Source organism: Chiloscyllium plagiosum, unplaced genomic scaffold, assembly GCF_037043375.1.
Source record: "Chiloscyllium plagiosum isolate Xiang-an unplaced genomic scaffold, Cpla_swu_hap1 HiC_scaffold_28, whole genome shotgun sequence".
NCBI classification, from domain to species: domain Eukaryota; kingdom Metazoa; phylum Chordata; class Chondrichthyes; order Orectolobiformes; family Hemiscylliidae; genus Chiloscyllium; species Chiloscyllium plagiosum.
Window position 1 is genome coordinate 36,571,766 of NW_028270166.1, and position 18,045 is coordinate 36,589,810.

At 40.4% G+C, this 18,045-nt stretch overlaps 1 protein-coding gene across 4 annotated transcripts in view; it reads left to right on the forward strand.

Annotated features, from left to right (window-relative positions):
* sema6bb (sema domain, transmembrane domain (TM), and cytoplasmic domain, (semaphorin) 6Bb) overlaps window positions 1-18,045 on the forward strand; it is a 554,928-nt gene that overhangs the window by 487,605 nt on the left and 49,278 nt on the right. For all 4 annotated transcript variants that reach the window (XM_043720975.2, XM_043720977.2, XM_043720976.2 and 1 more), the window contains 2 exons: window positions 11,254-11,385; window positions 14,105-14,254. In XM_043720975.2, the coding sequence (XP_043576910.2) occupies window positions 11,254-11,385; window positions 14,105-14,254 (282 nt within the window). The remainder of the gene's footprint in view (window positions 1-11,253; window positions 11,386-14,104; window positions 14,255-18,045) is intronic.

An 18,045-nucleotide genomic window follows, 5' to 3' on the forward strand; every position in this document is an offset into this window, starting at 1 on the left:
AGGACTGCAGATGCTGGAGATCAGAGCTGAAAAATGTGTTGCTGGAAAAGCGCAGCAGGTCAGGCAGCTTCCAAGGAGCAGGAGAATCGACATTTCGGGCATAAGCCCTTCTTCAGGAATGAGGAAGGTGTGCCAAGCAAGCTAAAAGTTAGGGAGGAGGGACTTGGGGGAGGGGCGTTGGGAATGCGATAGGTGGAAGGAGGTTAAGGTGAGGGTGATAGGCCAGAGAGGGGGTGGGGGCGGAGAGGTCGGGAAGAAGATTGCAGGTCAAGTAGGCGGTGCTGAGTCCGAGGTTGGGACTGAGATAAGGTGGGGGGAGGGGAATTGAGGAAGCTGGAGAAATCTGCATTCATCCCTTGTGGTTGGAGGGTGCCTAGGCGGACCTTAACAAGCTGCCTGCCAGCCATAATGCCTCTGATCCAGTCTTCCCCAAAGTGGATCAGGGTCAGGACAGTGTCAGAAACCCAGCACACTGCATCAGAATTGTGTGTATACCCATTACCATTCCCACCACCACAAACCTGAGAAAATCTGACCACACATAGGGCATTAGTTATTAGAACAGACCTTTGTAATGCATGTGGCATTATTTAGGACTGTCACTTCTGATCACTAAATTGTGACTCTGCTGGGAATCGGTCACAGCTTTGAATGTGCTGCACTTCAAAGTCAAAAAGCCTCCAAAAACCACTGATCACTTAGGTACATATCAAAGAACATGTAGTGTTCATGGAAACATTTCTCAGCGAGCAGAGCATATCTGACAGGAGCTGAGTGACATCTGAGCCCAGATTCATGAGATCTGTTCTTGGTGGACATCATTACAAATTGGAAGATTGAGTTCAGAACATTTACCTTTAGAACTGAAGCACTGGTGACAGCAGTGAAAGCAACTTGATATTCTTGCCTTTTACTTCCCTTCATTGTGATTCATTGATTGTTCTGTGGCATTAAAAGCACTGTTGTGAATGACGCATTTTCATATTGTTTAACCAAAACACATCAACCCCTTAATTGTGTATGAAAATTGGTAACTTGCAGACCTAAATGTCGAATGGAAAGGGTAATACTCTCCTTACTCAAATGTACAGGAATGAATTAAACATTTTAATGTGATATTGGGCAATATAAATGGGATCTATTGACAAGGGTCTAACCTGCTGCCTTAGCAACTGACCCAGATTGCTGCACTATCCATTAATACTCCATATTGCCAGCATTATTGCTTGAACATTGTAACCAGTACATTAACGTATCTTCTGAAAATGTCCTCTGAAAATTCTTATGTAGAATTTGAACAGTGTCAGAATGTGAGTTGTGCAGAATTTTCCCTTATACTATTGTTTATGCCTGTGTGAGGTTTTAATTTTAAACTTTTATCTCCTTCTCTGCCTCCTGCACACTCTCCACAGAAGCTCCCAGCCTTTTTCTACCTCTCTATGTACACTTAGAGACATAGATAGATGTCTTGTGTCTGAAGCAGAAATTTCATAATTGAACCCCATTCTAAATATGAGATTTTAATTTAATTATCTGGTGCATAATAAGAGTCCTGCGTGGGCAGAGATGATGGTTTGTGGATGAGCTATTTTAGACGGGCATATCGAGATCACATAGCAGGTTTGAGGAGGGGTCAATGTGTTCTCCCAGTAAACCTGGCCAAAGCTATCTCTTTAACCAGCAGGTTGCTGCTTGTGAGTGTCTTCTGTCACAGATTGACTGCTGCTCTTATTTATTTAGTAATTACTGCATCAAATCATTGCATTCATAATGATTTGGGAGCTGCTTCTTTCTTTTAATTCTTTCAGGCTTTCTTGCTTTCTTTCTTACTTTCCCTCTTTCTTCCTTGCATACCAGCAGATTATTCGCAACCTATGGCCAATTATAGCAGCTCTCATACTGTTACATTCATTGAGCCGAGACAGGTGAACAAGCTGGATGAAGAGAGGAGGCCAAGTGATGTCTATGAACCTGTAACCCAGTATGGGCCTTAAAGAAAGGAGTAGTGCAAATTAGAGCACTGGAAAATAAACTTTAACATTTTAATTGGGTGCTTATTTTCTTTGTTACCAGCTTATAACACAAGGCAAACCAATCAAAGTACTTTGAGGTGATGCATCTTGTAGTAACAGGCATTCACGTGAGTGCTAATTAAGTGTTTCTTTACATCCTGAACCCTCTCTTATGGTCAACACAGTATCAGAATTTCAAAACAATGCTTCAGCTAGCTGTATTCCTACCTTATTAGCTGTAGAACAAAGTAATGGAAGATTCAATTGATCTTTCTCTATTACAATTGTAATATGTTCAAGCACATATACCTGTCAACTTATTTTATTGGCAGCAAGGTGTGGAGAGAGACAAAGTCATTAAAATTAACGTATTTCAATTAGTGTGACACTGGGAAACAGATTTCCATACAGGAAAGATGTGTACCAACGGGGAAATTAATCAGCCTTGACACCGAGTTTCATTTAAGTCTCTGCATGCCCTTAACTGTCAAGACAGTTTTTTTTATATCTTGTCTGCTACATTTGTCAACACAGCTCTATGGAATCATCCAGAAGTAATGAGCATTCAACTACAGTGACTTTCTTCTGTGAGACTAAGTTACGATTAGGGCAGAGACAAAGCCATTAAAATTATTAATAAAGAAAATATAAAGTTGTGCAGCCAAGCTTTAGCTTTTGAACTTCAGGAGAACAGGCAAACAGTTGTTACACGTTAAAGAGACTGTCAAAAGGCAGGAGGGAAATGTACAATTTTCAAAGAAGTACGTGCATTTATATAGCGCAGAAGGAGATGTTTTACAGCTAGTTAAGTGTGTTACCAGTATTGATATCTCAGGAAACATGGAACCAATTTGCAAAATGATGAGATAAAATGTTCTTGATGATGTTGGGTTAATTTAGGCCACAGAAGTTCTTCTGCTGACTTTTGTTAAGGTTTTGAACACCCACCAGTGAGGGAAAGTGGGGCTGTCTAGTGCAACATTAAATTTGATTTAGAGGTGCCAGTATTGGACTGGGGTGTGCAAAGTTAATACCAGGTTATAGTCCAACAGGTTTATTTGGAAGCACTAACTTTCGAGGCGCTGCCTCTTCAACATCTCCAACAAGAAAGTCCTCCTTCAGTACTGTATTATACGATGCAATATTCATGACAACCAGGTGTTTCAAAGTGCTTTATAGCCAATTCATTGTTTTGGAGTGTCATTGCTGTTGTAATGAGAGAAACACATCAGTCCATTTGCACACAGCAAACTCTCCCAAACCATCGTGACCAGGTAATCCCCTTTTCCATGATTTTGATTGAGGGGTTAATATAGACCAGGATCCCATGGATCCATTTCACCCACTGGAGCAAGCAGACAGGCCCTTGATTTAAGTTGTATCATAGCCCCTCTGACAGCGCAGTATTCCCTCAGGACTGTGCTAGTCACTGTGGTAAAGCCCTGGAATGGGGTTTCAACCTGAAACCTTGTGAGAGGTTGACACAATGAACCATAGTTGGCAGGTCATATTTTCTAATTAATCCTCTTCACCCACCCCATGCCTAACTACCTGTACCAGGTTTTGCTGGGATCGAATCCAAATGGGCTGACCATCCTGCAGTGCCATGCCTAAATTCCTATATTCATTTGGGAACCAAGGAGTCCTGCAAGGCATCACTGTCAAAGTCCTCCTATGCTTCCAACAATTGAATCACAGACCTTCCTGCCTCCAACCAATGCATACAATCAACTGGACACTTCTTCCAACATTTGCAGAACTGATGGATAGAAATGCTCTTAATATTGTTCTCCCTGGTTGCTTACAGCAGAATCCAGGAGACTAACATCTAACACCAGAACAATCCTGGAAGATTGGAGATCCCACTCCAAACACAGATCACTGGATGGGATATAGGACTGGAACTAGGCTAACATCTCTCCTCATTGAGAAATAAACCTGTGATTTTCCTGTTGTCTTTTAATCAGGGACACACTGTGCAGTGTCATTACCCAAAGAGTATAATAAACTCTGCATAATTAGGTTGAACAAGTCTTATATTTTGTCATATTTTAACTGGAGGTGAATTGTTTTCTCAGTTTCTGAAGTGTACTGTGGCCAGGCAGGCCAGCTTAACTGTAACTGATGTAACCACACTATAAAAAAATGACACATTATACTGGCAAATCATCCATGGTATTGCTCACGGTAGGTCAGATGATAAGCTATTTTATAAGAATGAGAGCATTAGACTACTTAACACACCATACATCATTCTACTGCTAAAGAGGATCAGTGTGTAACGTGACCCATATATTGTGAATCTGCAAGACCTTATTGTTGGGAAGAGGTACATTTTGAGGTCAGTTGAAGGACATTTCCTTTTCATCTGATACCAATTGAAATGCTAACTTCCTTTCCTTCCTTTTTTTTATTGTGACACAGGAATTTACATATGTGACAAAATAAGACATCTGAATTGTCACAGGCACATTTCAAAGCTATTTTAATATGCACTGTGTACTCATCTTTATTCAAAGTTACTTAATTAAATTCTGTGAATTTACATTGCAGTGTTGCAAGAAAGAGCTTCCCCTTAATATTAAAATTGCTTGTTCTGTGCTGCTCGCTAATTCATTATTTTTTCAAGCAAAGCAGAACTTCAAGTTAGCAGAAATAATTATACAAGATATACGCATGTATGTGTGTCTAAACATATATACTTCAATTTGCATAATTTTCATGGTAGTTACTTCAAAAAATATTATGTCTCTCACATCAAAACTGGTCTGTTTTTACCTTTGCTATTGTCACATGAAGCATTCACAAGAATGGCTCTGATCAAGAATGTGTTGCAGGCCAATTGATTACATTCTTCGAGAACTCCAATGTTGCATGTGAATTCAAAAGGTGAAATATTTGACTGAGTGCAGAACACACCACCTAATGTGTGGTCAGAGTAAAGAAGGAGCTACCAGAGGATAGACATAAGGTTATCATTCTCCCAACTGCTCTGATGAAAAGTCGTCTCGACTCAAAACGTGAGCTTACTCTCTCCCCATGGATGCTACCTGACCTGCTGTGATCTCCAGCATTTGTTATTTTCAGTGTCTCTGCAGCAATGTAGGTCATTTTCATGAAAGCTGTAAATAATATAAGTAATGCAATAAGTTGCAATAATGTAAGTTGCAATACACAACAAACTGTTCCAGTTAGATCAGAAAGGTGTCATTCCTCAGCTATACTATATGTTTCACAATATCCAGTTGTGTCATCTTTCTGTTATAGATACTGACTATTTCTCAAGAGTCCAGTGGCTTTTCCCAAACTTTCTTGCTGTGTAATTCAATGCTTTCTGTCATCTGCCCTAAGTGTCTCCATCATGCCCAATATCTCTAACAGCCCTGGCCTATTTGAACATAATGTGGAGGTGCCAGTGTTGGACAGGGGTGGACAAAGTTAAAAATCACACAGCACTAGGTTATAGTCCAACGTGTTTATTTGGACGTATTAGCTTTCAGAGTGCTGCTCCTTCATCAGGTAACTGGTCAGGTGACTAGTTACCTGTTGAAGGATCAGTGCTCTGAAAGCTAGTATTTCCAAATAAACCTGTTGGACTATGACCTGGTGTGTATTTGAACATACTAATATGCATTCATTTCTTTATCCTATTAGATTTTTTTTCTACTACTCCAATAAATTGTTTCTGATATGTTCCTTAAGACTTTGAGAACAAATGTTTATCAAGTCCTTAAAGAAAACTGAAATTTCTGGACAAGCTCCGCAGGTCAGGCAGCATCCGTGGAGAGAGATCAGAGTTAATGTTTCGGGTCCAGTCATCCTTCCTCAGGACTCCACAGTATGATTTCTAATCTGATTTCTCTCCACAGATGTTTAGACAGCAGAGTCTTTAGGGGCATTTAAGCGACTGCTGGACATGCACATGGATAGCAATGAGTTGAGGGGTTCATAGGTTAAGTTATTTTATTTTACATTAGGATTAACCCTCAGCACAACATCGTGGGCCAAAGGGCCTGTTCTGTGCTATACTTTTCTATGTTCTATGTTGCCAGACCAGCTGAGTTTTTCCAACACTTTATGTTTTTGTTTCTGATTTCCAGCATCTGCAGATCTTTCAGATTGTATCAAGTCCTTCCTTATTTCTGGTGCTTTCAACACTCGTAATTTGTACATCATCCGGGGCCACTTCTATTGCAGCTGCCAATTTCTCTTTCTGTTCTGTTGACATTGTACATGATAATGGCGGGCACATTTTGTACGTAAACTAGTTTAAGATAACTCAGCTTGAAATACTGCCCAAAGGAACAGTATGTTATGGTTAGAGTTGTGTAGTGGATCAAAACTGCAAAAAATGATTCTGTTTGAATCAGAAATGCATGTCTTTGAGCATGTTATCTATAAATAGATGGATGCTGAGTCAATTGGAATTTCCAAGATTGAAATAGCATATTTTTTTTAGGTTGGGGTCTCAAGGGGATTCAGATCAATGGCCTTTAGATGCATGATCTAAATAAATGGCAGATTCAAAATGTCTGAATTGTCTTTCCTGTTCCTAAAGGCCTACATTAAGCACACCTCAGAGATAATAAGTTCTGTCCCAGTTAAAGGTTGATTTCACGAAAGTGGTTGACTTGTTTTGCTGGGTCCCAGAAAGCCATAATTGTTGGTGAATCCCAACTTATCCCTTGAGGACCCAAAGTTGACTTCGGGACAATATAAAGTATTTGATTAACAATTAGTTTAAAAGAACTTCAATGTAGCTGAAAAGAAAGATATATAGCAGAAGTGTTTTGTCTTGCTCTCATCAGGACAAACACAAGAATGCCAAACTTTAAAGGTAAGGCTCCCAGGGAGAAGAGATCAATCAACAGCAAGTCCTGGCAAGCAAAAGGACGATTTCAGAAATACTTTAATTGGATTTATGTGTATACATAGGAGGAGTTTTATACAAAGATAGAATTTTTAACTAGTGGAATTATACATCAATGGTTGTTTAACTGTAGTTAGAATCCATTTATTTGTAATAATGATTCATGTCAAGTACAGAGACCTGGTCTGTGTTTTCTATAATCTGCATTTAACAAGATTGGGGAAACCAGTATACTTTGATATATAAAAAAACCCTCAGCATTTGTGATGACTGTAGTAATAGCAGAGCTTGATCTCCAGTGCACTACCCCAGTGAAATGTGACAGAAGGAACAATGATGTAGATCCAACTCCAGGAGGTGTTCAGCATGGAAGACAACTTCCAAGTAATAGCATTCCCATGCATCTGCTGCAGGTCCAAGTTGGTAGAGGTCAAGGGTTTGGAACATGCTGTCTAAGGAGCTTCAGTGGTGAATGGAGTGAATGTCGAAGGTGGTGGGTGGAGTGCCAATCATGTCAACTACTTTGACCTGAATGGTCTTGAGCTTGTTGAGTGTTGCTGGAGCTCAAATGATTCAGGGAAGCAGACAGAATTTCATCAAAATCCTGACATCTGCATTGTAGATGATAGACTTTGGGGAGTAAGCAGGTGAGTTACACACCACAGAATTCCCAGCCTCTGACCTCTCTCAATACCTACATAGCTGGTCCTGTCAGTTTCTGATCAATAGTGAACCCCAGGATGTGATGCAATGAATGTTTCAGAGAGGTGATACTATTGAATATCAATAAGTTTAGGTTTTCCATGTTGGAGATGATCATTGCCTGCCACATTGGAACAGAACCACGATGTTGTAAGCAGCAATTTCATGGTGGGTTGGAATCGGCAGTATATTTGATCTTGGGGAGAATTGTACAAGTACATGAAAAGAAATCATCCTCCTGCACTGACTGTTCTCTTACTGCCATGACAACTTTCCAGAATCAAATATTCTTGTTGCCATTGGAGAGTTTCTTTTTGATTTCATTAATTTCAATCTTCCTTCAAATCCTTGTTGCTGGAATCAATGAAAAGGTATTATATTTTGAAGGGTTGCCATTCTTATCTTTCCCTGGGCATTCAGGTCTTGCATCTGCATCTGGATCAAAACTGCAAAAAGGTTCAGCATTAAATGATTCTGTTTGAATCAGAAATGCATGTCTTTGAGCATGTTATCGAAAAGTAGATTCTACCGAATGCCAATAATTAACACGTGTCCAATCAGAGAAATATACACCTTTAAAATGAATTTCTGAAACATTACATACTTTGCATTAATTGCTGCCACTTCATGTTAGTTTAAACAGAAGTTTAATCTGTAATGATGAACTTGCAGCAAAGAGAGAGGCCAGTTATGATATGCTATAATGGACCCAATGTTCCCACACGATACACAGCTGAATTGTATACTGGGTGCAGCTTACCCTTAGAGGGTGTGGTGAACCCCCAGCAGGTTAGCTGAAAGTTTACTTGACTATTCCTTTAATAGAAAAACTAATGCCATCACAATCAGTATTTGCACTTTTATAAGAAGGCTAAATAAAAATATTTTACCTCTTTAATTTTTCCAAATCAGCCCAAGGGAATGAGATAAAAATTTCTTGCTTATAGTCTGTTGAAAACCCCAAGTATATGCGATCCTGGAAGAGCTACACTCATTTACTGTTGGCTCGAATCCACAGCCCAGGCTGTGATTTTGTTATAACTGCTCTATAGAGATTCAGGTTGCTTTGCTGATGTGCCAAGGATTTCCCATCTTCATAAACTGGGCTTCTCCCAAAGTAACACTATACATGGCCCACTCCCAGCAGCACTGTTTACATAATGAGGCTTAATTTGAATTTGATTGGAATTAAATATTTAATACCCAAATCAAACAAATGCTTTTGAATGACCTCCACTACCTGCACCCAACCCCATTGCACCTTTGATGATTCCTGTTAAAAGTTTGAATTCTTCATTATAAACTTCAAATTCTGCTTTGTAACAGACAATGACCGTACTTTCAATTTCTGACGTTAAGAAACAACTCAATTGAATACAGGAGAAATAGATATAAATAAAACAAAATATCTACAATTTATTTTCCTCAAGCTTTTAAATAGGCTCTCACTTACACTCCCACTTGCATAATCTGTGCAGTTCCACGTCAGCAGTAAACAGGACACAAAGTTGCAAGCTGATAATCGCAGACTGAATTAATAGGTTACCAGTTTTCAGGTGGAGTATAATGCATTCAAGCATGAGTTATTAATCTCGATAGTAAGATTGGAAAAGCAGAATACTTTTTAAACAGCACATAACATTGAAACTTTGATATTCATAGACTTGGGTTTGTTTGTCCAAGGAACACAGGAAGTCAGCAGCCAAGTACATCAAAGCGTTAGAAGCTGATTGACATGCTGGCCTTTGCTGCAAGAGCATTACAATACAAGCATAAGGAAGTCTTCCGAGAATTGTAAAGGATTTTTCTGAGATAACACTTGGAATACTATGCATAATTTTTGTTTATATATAAAAGTATACTCAGTGTTTTATACAAGTAAAGTTTATATATGAGTATACTTATATTACTTGTAACTCCCTCACTAATGATATTGCCTGCATGGTTCAAAAAGTTAGCACACCACCACTGTCTCAAGGGCAAATAGGGATGGACAATAAAATGCCAGCCAGCCAACAACGCCAATGTGCCACAAGTAAATAGACAAAAAAGGCTTTACAGTGAAGTTTCATGAGAGGCTTGACACTAGAAAGGCTGAGTAAATTCATCCTGTATACGCGCTAGCATATGAGGAGAATGACAAGCAAAGTAGCATTGTTTATAGACTTCTAATATGAACTACATGCATGCAGGAAAAGGCCTACAGGAAGAAATAATGGGAGATTGTGAGAAATGTACAATAATAGTCATTGGAGATGATGATCAATAAGCAGATTGGACAAATCAAATTCGCAAAGGTGGCTTGGAAAATGAGTTCTTTGCGTGTTTTCACAACAATTTTCACAAAGCCAATCAAAGAGCAGATTATTCTTGATTTGGTAAAGTGCTATGGGATGTGATTAATTGATGGCCTCATATTAAGGGAACTCCCAGGGAACAGTGAATAACATAAATGAATTTTGCATTCAGTTTAAAAAGGAACAGAAGAATGGGTTTAATAATTAGTCTTTTTAAAATGAAAATTGGCAATTTAGTTTAAGATATTGGTCAGTAGCAATGCAATAGAAGTTAGACGTGGTAACAAATTGTAAGCAAAGGCATGCAATTTTGCAAAGCTGAGTGGAATCTCAGAAAATTAGACTGAATGTAAAAACAGCAAAGAATGGTAAGAAGGAAGAAATTAGAGCATAAGAGAAGATTAGTTGGAAATATGAAAGCAGATAGTAAGAGTTTCTATAGGTATTCTAAAAGGAAAAGAGTAACTGAAATGAACATCAGTCCTCAAGACAGTGAGCCAAGGGGTTTGAGATGCACTGTATAGGTATTTTGCATCTGGCTTCAAATGTAGCAGACCCAAATAACATTCCAGAAATAACTAAATAAAAGGTGAAAGGGAGGGAGGAACTTACAACAATTACAATCACCAAAAAACTTACTGGAACCAAAGCTGGCAAATCTGTTGGGCTTTGTCCTAGCTTATCTTTGCAAAATTGCATGCCTTTGCTTGCAATATCCTCGGGTTTTAAAATAAATGGTTGATCAGAAAATAGATGCAATTCTCTAAAATCCTTAGATTCTGGGTAAGCCCTATCAGATGAGAAAATATCAAATATTACTCTTCTATTCAAGAAAGAAGGGAAAGAGATTGCAGAAAACTGCAGGTCAGTTAGCTAAACATCTAACAAGAGGAATATGTTCAAACCTATCATTAAAGAAGTTATAGCAGGACATCAGCCTTAAGCAGGCTGAAGGGGCCAGATGGTCTTTTTATGCTTTTATTCCGTGTACTCTTAAGCACAGTATCAGGTCATTTGGCTCAACTGGGCCATGTTGATGTTTATTTTCCACAGAGGTCTCCTCTCACCTATCTTCATTTTTTCCTCTCTTTTCCTGTTTCCCTCATGTGTTTATCTAGTTTCTCCAACCTTTTGTCAGGAATTCATTTTACAGTTCACTGGTAACTTTTGGATTTGTAAACAATAAGGAATCATTATTATGGACAAATGGACATTTTATCATTGTTAATCAATGAATCTCATTTTTCAAAGGGCAGGAATAGAGACAGATTTTTTTCTGGATAAACTCTCCTGATCCACCTCTGAGTGCATGATTGAAGGAGATTGAAGGTGGATTGAATGATTCTACATTTTCTTTTTTTGTTTGTTGAAGCATTCCTGGATCTGCCATCTGTGCCTTCGACATGGAACAGATTTCCAGCATTTTTGATGGGCGTTTCAAGGAGCAGAAATCCCCAGAGTCTATATGGACGCCAGTTCCTGAGGAATTGGTTCCAAAACCAAGGTAAGAGAATCCTTCAAGAGCACGCGGCACATTACATCAAGGAAATCTTGAGTTTGTCTGAAGTTGAAATGATGGTGTGGCAGGTATGATGTTTGAATATTGTCAGCATTGAGGTCTCGAAGTTATAATTCAATACAGGTAGAGTGTAGCTTCCTCGACTTTGTACCAATATTACAATCTGCAGGAATGTCACCGAACACTACTCACTGCACCAGTATAGCATTTTTATATTTTGCAAAACCTAAGAAACTTCTTTGTGTGGGATTGGGAACATAAATCTGAATTAGGGACAAAGGTGCAGGTAGAGAGCCCACATGTAACAATTCCATCTTGCCTCCTTCATTATCTTATTCATTCACAGGATGAGGGCAGTGCTGGCCACGTCAATATTTATTGCCCATTCCTAATTGCCCAGAGGGCATTTAAGAGTAAAACACGTTGCTGGAGTCACATGTAAGCCAGACCAGGTAAGGATGGCAGTTTCCTTCCCTAAAGGATATTAGTGAACCAGATGTTTTTTCCAACACTTGGCAATGGACTCATAGTCATCATTAGGCTCTTAATTCCAGATATTTTTGTCTAACTCCAGTTCTAACATCTGCCATGGCAGGATTTGAACCTGGATCCTCACAACATTGGCTGAGTTTCTGGATTAACAGTCCAGCAATAATACCGTTAGGCTATTGCCTCCCTGTTTGGGTGGGAGAGGGTAAACACCTTCAAAAGGAGTGTGAAAAACCAAGGGAGCAGTACAGCCATCAAGAGGCCTTTGTGGTTAGTTTTAATTGACAGTTTTAGGAGTAGTTAATAGGATTAGAGTTGTTTGAAATGGTTTTTGAATGGCTGTTTGTCTATCTTAACAGTTTATGAGTATTTCAGAAACCTAACTTTGTTTCAATGAGAGTTTGAATGGCTGAGTTCAATTCTAAATGTTATGAGATTCCAAAAGGATTAAAGCCTACTTTAGGAGTTTGGACTTTGACTGGTTGTTTGTTTGACAATTTCATAAGATTCTCAAAAACTTCCTCGTGTTATTATAGGACTGCTAAGTTTTGTCTATAGCTGATCCTGAGTGAAAGGGCTCAGAGAAATAAAGAGAGCATGGGTTAAGGAAAATGTATGAGGGCTCTCAAAAGGAGAGGCAATGTTATCACTAGACAATTAATCCAGAAACTCAGCTAATGTTCTGAGGATCCGGGTTCAATTCCTGCCATGGCAGATGATGGAATTGGAATTCAGTAAAGAATTTGGAACTAAGGGTCTAATGATGACAGTGAAACCATTGCCAATTGTCATTAAAAAAACCCATCAGGTTCACTAATGTCCTTTAGGGAAGGAAGCTGCCGGCTTTACCTAGTCTGGCCTACATGTGACTCCAGACGCCACAGCAATGGTGGCTGACTCTCAACTGCTCTCTCTGCAATTACAGATGAGCAATAGGTGCTGGGCTAGACAGAGATGTCTACATCCCATGTGTGAATATATAAAAAAAGAAAATAAGCGAGATGAAGTGGAAGTGAGTGGCCAGCACTCAATTCCAGAATTGGTTTGATGTGTCGGTATTCAGACTTGGGTCTCCTGACATCCCTGCCCAGGCATGCACTACCCTCCATTGCTGCCTCAGACCTGATTCCAAAGGCAGTACCATGTGGCCCTGCCGTAGCATTAGACTGGGAGAGAAAAAAGCCCCTGACTCTCAATTTCCAAGAATGAAATCTCTGACCAAGACGTCAATTAAAATGCGAAGCAGGGGATAAAAGAGGTGCAATCCAAGAATTAGTGTCAGGCTTTTAAAGAAAGAAATGGTGCTTATAATATCGTGGAGAGAGCTGTAAAAACAGACAGCATACTACCTGAAAGAACAGACAATAAAGGTAGAATTGACCGTGGATGCACATCAAAGACAAGATGCAGTTCATGGCTTTGTGGTGTTATGAGTAACAATGCAATTGAGAGAAATTACCTTTTTGTATGTCGATTCTGCAGGCAGATGGCACAGAGCAAAGTTGGCACAACAACAAGGTGAAACAAATTGGAGGAAATTAGTTCTGCCAATTAAAATAAAGGAAATTTGGCAGTGTGAGAGTGACATAATATGTTTTTTTTTCACACTTGCGTTAGGTCTTTAAACAGTTTGACACTGCAGACACCCACGTTGGGATTTTCTCCCCGCCTCCTGCTGGTTTGCGGATGGATGCTGGAGAATTGTTTGGAGATGTTCCTGAGTTGATGGCCAAAACTCGCAGTTGCCCCATCCCGCTCTCGCAATCCTGAACACTCCCATCTGCTCACTGACACAAACTGACAGAAGAAAGCACATGAAGTGCAAACCTGAGAAATACGCCCTTCAATATATACTCCTCATGGTTTGTCTCTTCAGAATGTTGTTTATTCCAGATGTCCCACAGTTCTAACACAGGCAAAAATGATGTATGTGAATCTAGTTTCTGAGTGGTAAGGGTTGTGTATCATGAAAAGTGACATAACTATGGGCATGATGCATATTTTGTCACCAAATCAACAGATTTTCCTCGATTGCTTGGATGAGTAAGAAATATTGTGGCACAGAAATGGTTAAAAAGTCCCCATATGACTGATTACAGATAGAGTAAGTTAACCGATGATTTGCCTGGTCACCTGCATTTACCTACAATGCCATGAGAGATTTTGCTTTGTGAGTGTCCCGTTTTCTCTAAAGTCTTGCCTTTCACACCTACAGGCCTGGCTGCTGTGCAGGAATTGGAACAAAATACAACTCCTCCAATGGGTTTCCAGATGAGATGCTGAACTTCCTAAAGACTCACCCCCTGATGGATGACACGGTCCCATCGCTAAATCATGGGCCATGGATTATAAAGACAACGATCAGGTGAAACTTAAAGACACAGCCGCCAGAATGATTTTAAAAGAGGAACCTTAGTTCTGTGCCTTTTGACGGGGTAACATCAGTGAACAGACATTTTGAATCTGTTTTAGTCTCCAGCAAGAATTCAGGGTATGGTCCTGTTCCTTGTTTCCATTCAGCTGCCGTACCTGTGTGACATTTGACTTATTCCATCATAAGAGCAATGTATCAATGGAAGCAGACAGGTACACTGCAATTGTACCTCAATATATGTCAGTTTCAAAATGGCCAGATGAGTCAGATCCAAATCTAACTCTTAAATTCAATCAAGCCAAGCCACATGAGAGCCTGTCTAATTGAGGGCTCATGTGGTGCAGTGGTAGTGGCCCTACCTTTGAGCCTGGAGGCTTGGGTTCAAGTCCCACCTGCTCCAGAGATGTGTAATTACATCTCTGAACAGGCTGATGAGGAAAATATTGGGGAGTCTCTCCAAGAGGTCACTTCACCCTGCTGCATGTCTCTTACAGCTGTAGTACAGTTAGCACAAAACTGCTTCTGAGGCAAGCCTAGGTTACTCTGGCAGGTTTTAGGCTTTCACACAGAAACGTTTCCATGTTAAGACACTGGTGTTACTTTGCTGAAGGCCAAGAAAAAGATATTGTGCTCATAAAGATTTAAAGGTTTGTTTCTTTGTTTTGGATTTCCACATATCTGTGCCTTGTAATATGTGATGATTCAGTTAACCAGGATGTGAATGGTCTCTATACAAGATGACGCTTTCAGACTGTGCACTAATAAGCTATTTTTAATCAACATTTTTGGCATATCAAAGGTGGAAGGTGAGGTTTGAACCTAGATCTTCTGACCCAGAGGGAGGGATACAACCCACTGTGCCACAAGACCCTGAAACTCTGGTTATTGCACATGGTTTTCATCCTAATTATTAATTACCATAACTTAAACTTGCTGATCAGGTACCATCCCAATTAGCAGTACATTGTAAATGGACTACACTCACCCACTTCCACTGTTTGTGATTTTCCCAGGTTTGTGAAGATGAGCTTGGAGGTGTGGGCAAGGGTTGGGAAAATTAGATGATATGCCACACTGCACAATTCTGCCACCACTCCCTTTACCCAGAAGCAAGGGAAAGCCAATTGAACCTTTCAAAGACCCGATGAAGTGGAATTCTCTTTTTTCCATCTTGGAGGCATTACTCATTTGCACATCAACTGATCAATAATGCTACACCATGTGCCTCTTCTACCCTCCTGCTGTCCAGCCTTCTTCAAGTTCATCACCTCCAATTGAGAGAGCTCTCATTGATCCTGCTCACCTCCTCTGCCACTAGGCTATAGTTGCTCAGTTGAAGAAAATGCACTGTGCCATTGGTCTTATCGGAGTTCAGCTCACTGCAGCTCCCTCAGCATGACCACTAAGTAAGGGCTAGAGACAGTAAACAGCCCTCACAGATTTCCCTCACTTGTGTGGTTGCTGCAGGTATAGAAATGCAAGTTCCAATGAACCTGTCTAAGGTGGGTCATGTTCCCTTTCATCTTTGCTCTAATCAGTCAGAGAGCCTAAAGAGAGACTCATTATAGTTTTCTCCAGGGAGTCCCTATTGCACCAGATATTGGGGTTGTGACCTGAAAATGGTCCGAACAACTAGACAAAAGATGCTGGAACATTCATTGCTAAAGAATTAATCCTCAAGCACATAACTGGTAGGCCACATCAGTAGTGATGTACGAGATCTCATGGTGGAGTGACTCTGAATATTGCTGTGTAGACCTCGTGCTAAGTGCAGGACTCTAAATAGTTCATGGAATGGTGAATAATCAGTCATCTGAAAAAGACTTTAGATTCCAGCAACCTCTCCAGGCAATGGACAATACATAACCTCTTCCACATTACTACCTCAATAACAGAGAGTGAGCTGGTAGACAGTTTGTTTCAGGATGGCAAGAGCACAAAGGTTCTGGGAAGGGGCATTGGGAGATTCTAATGGAAGAGGGCTTGAGGAGAAGGAATGACTGACAATTGCAGGAAGGAAGAGTCCTGTCACTCCCTATCGAGAAGCTGGTGCTGCTTTATGTGAGCTCATCCCCTGCTCCTATTTCAGGTGAAGGTTCTGGGAAGGATCGAGAGGTCTGTTCCCAAGCAAGATGTAAATGAACGAGCATTTCCTTTCTCCTGCTGACTCCCTTAAGGTATCCAATAAGGAACAGCACAGTGCTCACTCTTTTGAAATGAAGTCCTGAAAGGATTTGCAGAGTACATGGTGAGAAAGTGTTGGTGAGGTTTGAACATGTTTCAGAAAATCTCTCGCTATGTTTCAAGGTTAGTTTCCCAAGCTCTGGAAGCAAACAGACAGTGAAGTGTCACTGGACCCAAAACGTTAACTTTGATCTCTCTTCACAGATGCAGCCAGACCTGCTGAGTTTTTCCAGCAACCTCTGTTTTTGTATTTCACAGAGAAAAATGATGGATTTTTGAATAATGCTCAAAATCCTCTTTTTTTCATTCATTTGTGGGAAGTGGGTGTCGATGGCTGGGCCACCATTTATCATCCATTCCTAACTGCCCTTGAGAACATGGTTTTGAAGTACTTTCTTGAACCACCCCCATTATCCATTTGGTGTAGGTACACCCACAGTGCTGTTGGGGAGGGAATTCCAAGATTTTGACCCAGTGACACTGAAGGAATGGTGATACATTGCCAAGTTAGGATGATGAGTGGCTTGGAGACAAACTTGCAGGTAATGGTGTTTCCATCTCTCTGCTGTCCTTGTCCCTCTCGATGGTCATAGTTGCAGGTTTTGGAATGTGCTATTTATGGAGCCTTGTTGCATCTTGTAGATAGTACACACTGCTGCTACTGAACATCAGAGGTGGAGGGATTCTACTATCTGCCATTCAGGTTTTGAACCCAGGTGACCAGAAGTTCACCTTGCTCTCTGGTTTACTCATCCAATGACAATACCACTAGGCTATCACCTCCCCTGTGGAGGAACTCCAGCTTTTTTAATTCCAATTTTTAATTGATTTAAATTTTGCAACCAGCCATGGTGGAATTTGCAGCCATATTCCCAGAACATGAGCCTAGGTCTCTGAATGACTGACCCAGTGGCATATCACTGCACCACTGCCTCTCTTGTCCTAATGTGGAGATGCTGGAGTTGGACTGGTATGGACAAGGTCAAAAATCAAATGACACCAGGTTATAGTACAGCAGGTTTGTTTGAAATTGCAAGCTTTCAGAGCACAGCTGCTTCCTCGGGCGGGTTATGATAGAGACATAGGTGACTTTAGATATTTTTAATAAACCTGTCCAGACATGTTGCAGGTGAGACTTGAACCCAGACCTCCTGTCCCAGAGGCAGATCTCTACCACAAGAGTCCTGTGGAGCGATTCTACTATTTTTATATCCAGAAGCGCTCTTACATGCAACTGAACATTTTTGTTTCCCCATCACCCATGTTTTTTGTTCCATCTATTAACGACCAGCAAATCAACCCTTGTTTCAAATGTAATAATTTACAAGCAAGACCCATTAAGGGCAATGCAAACCATCATGGGTGAGGGAGAGGGAGAGCAGGTGGGGACCAAATTAAAATGGAGCTGGAAGGAGAGATAAAGCACTTGACTCTCTACAGTGCCCATCTCTCTCTAAAGGCATTGGTGGAAGGACACAGTTCACTTTCTACTCTCAGTCCAGAGATAGGGACACTACCACTGTGCCTCAAGCCCCTGGTGGAGGGACTCTAAATTCTTTTTTTATTTGACCTATTTTTCCTAATCAACCTGTTCAGAG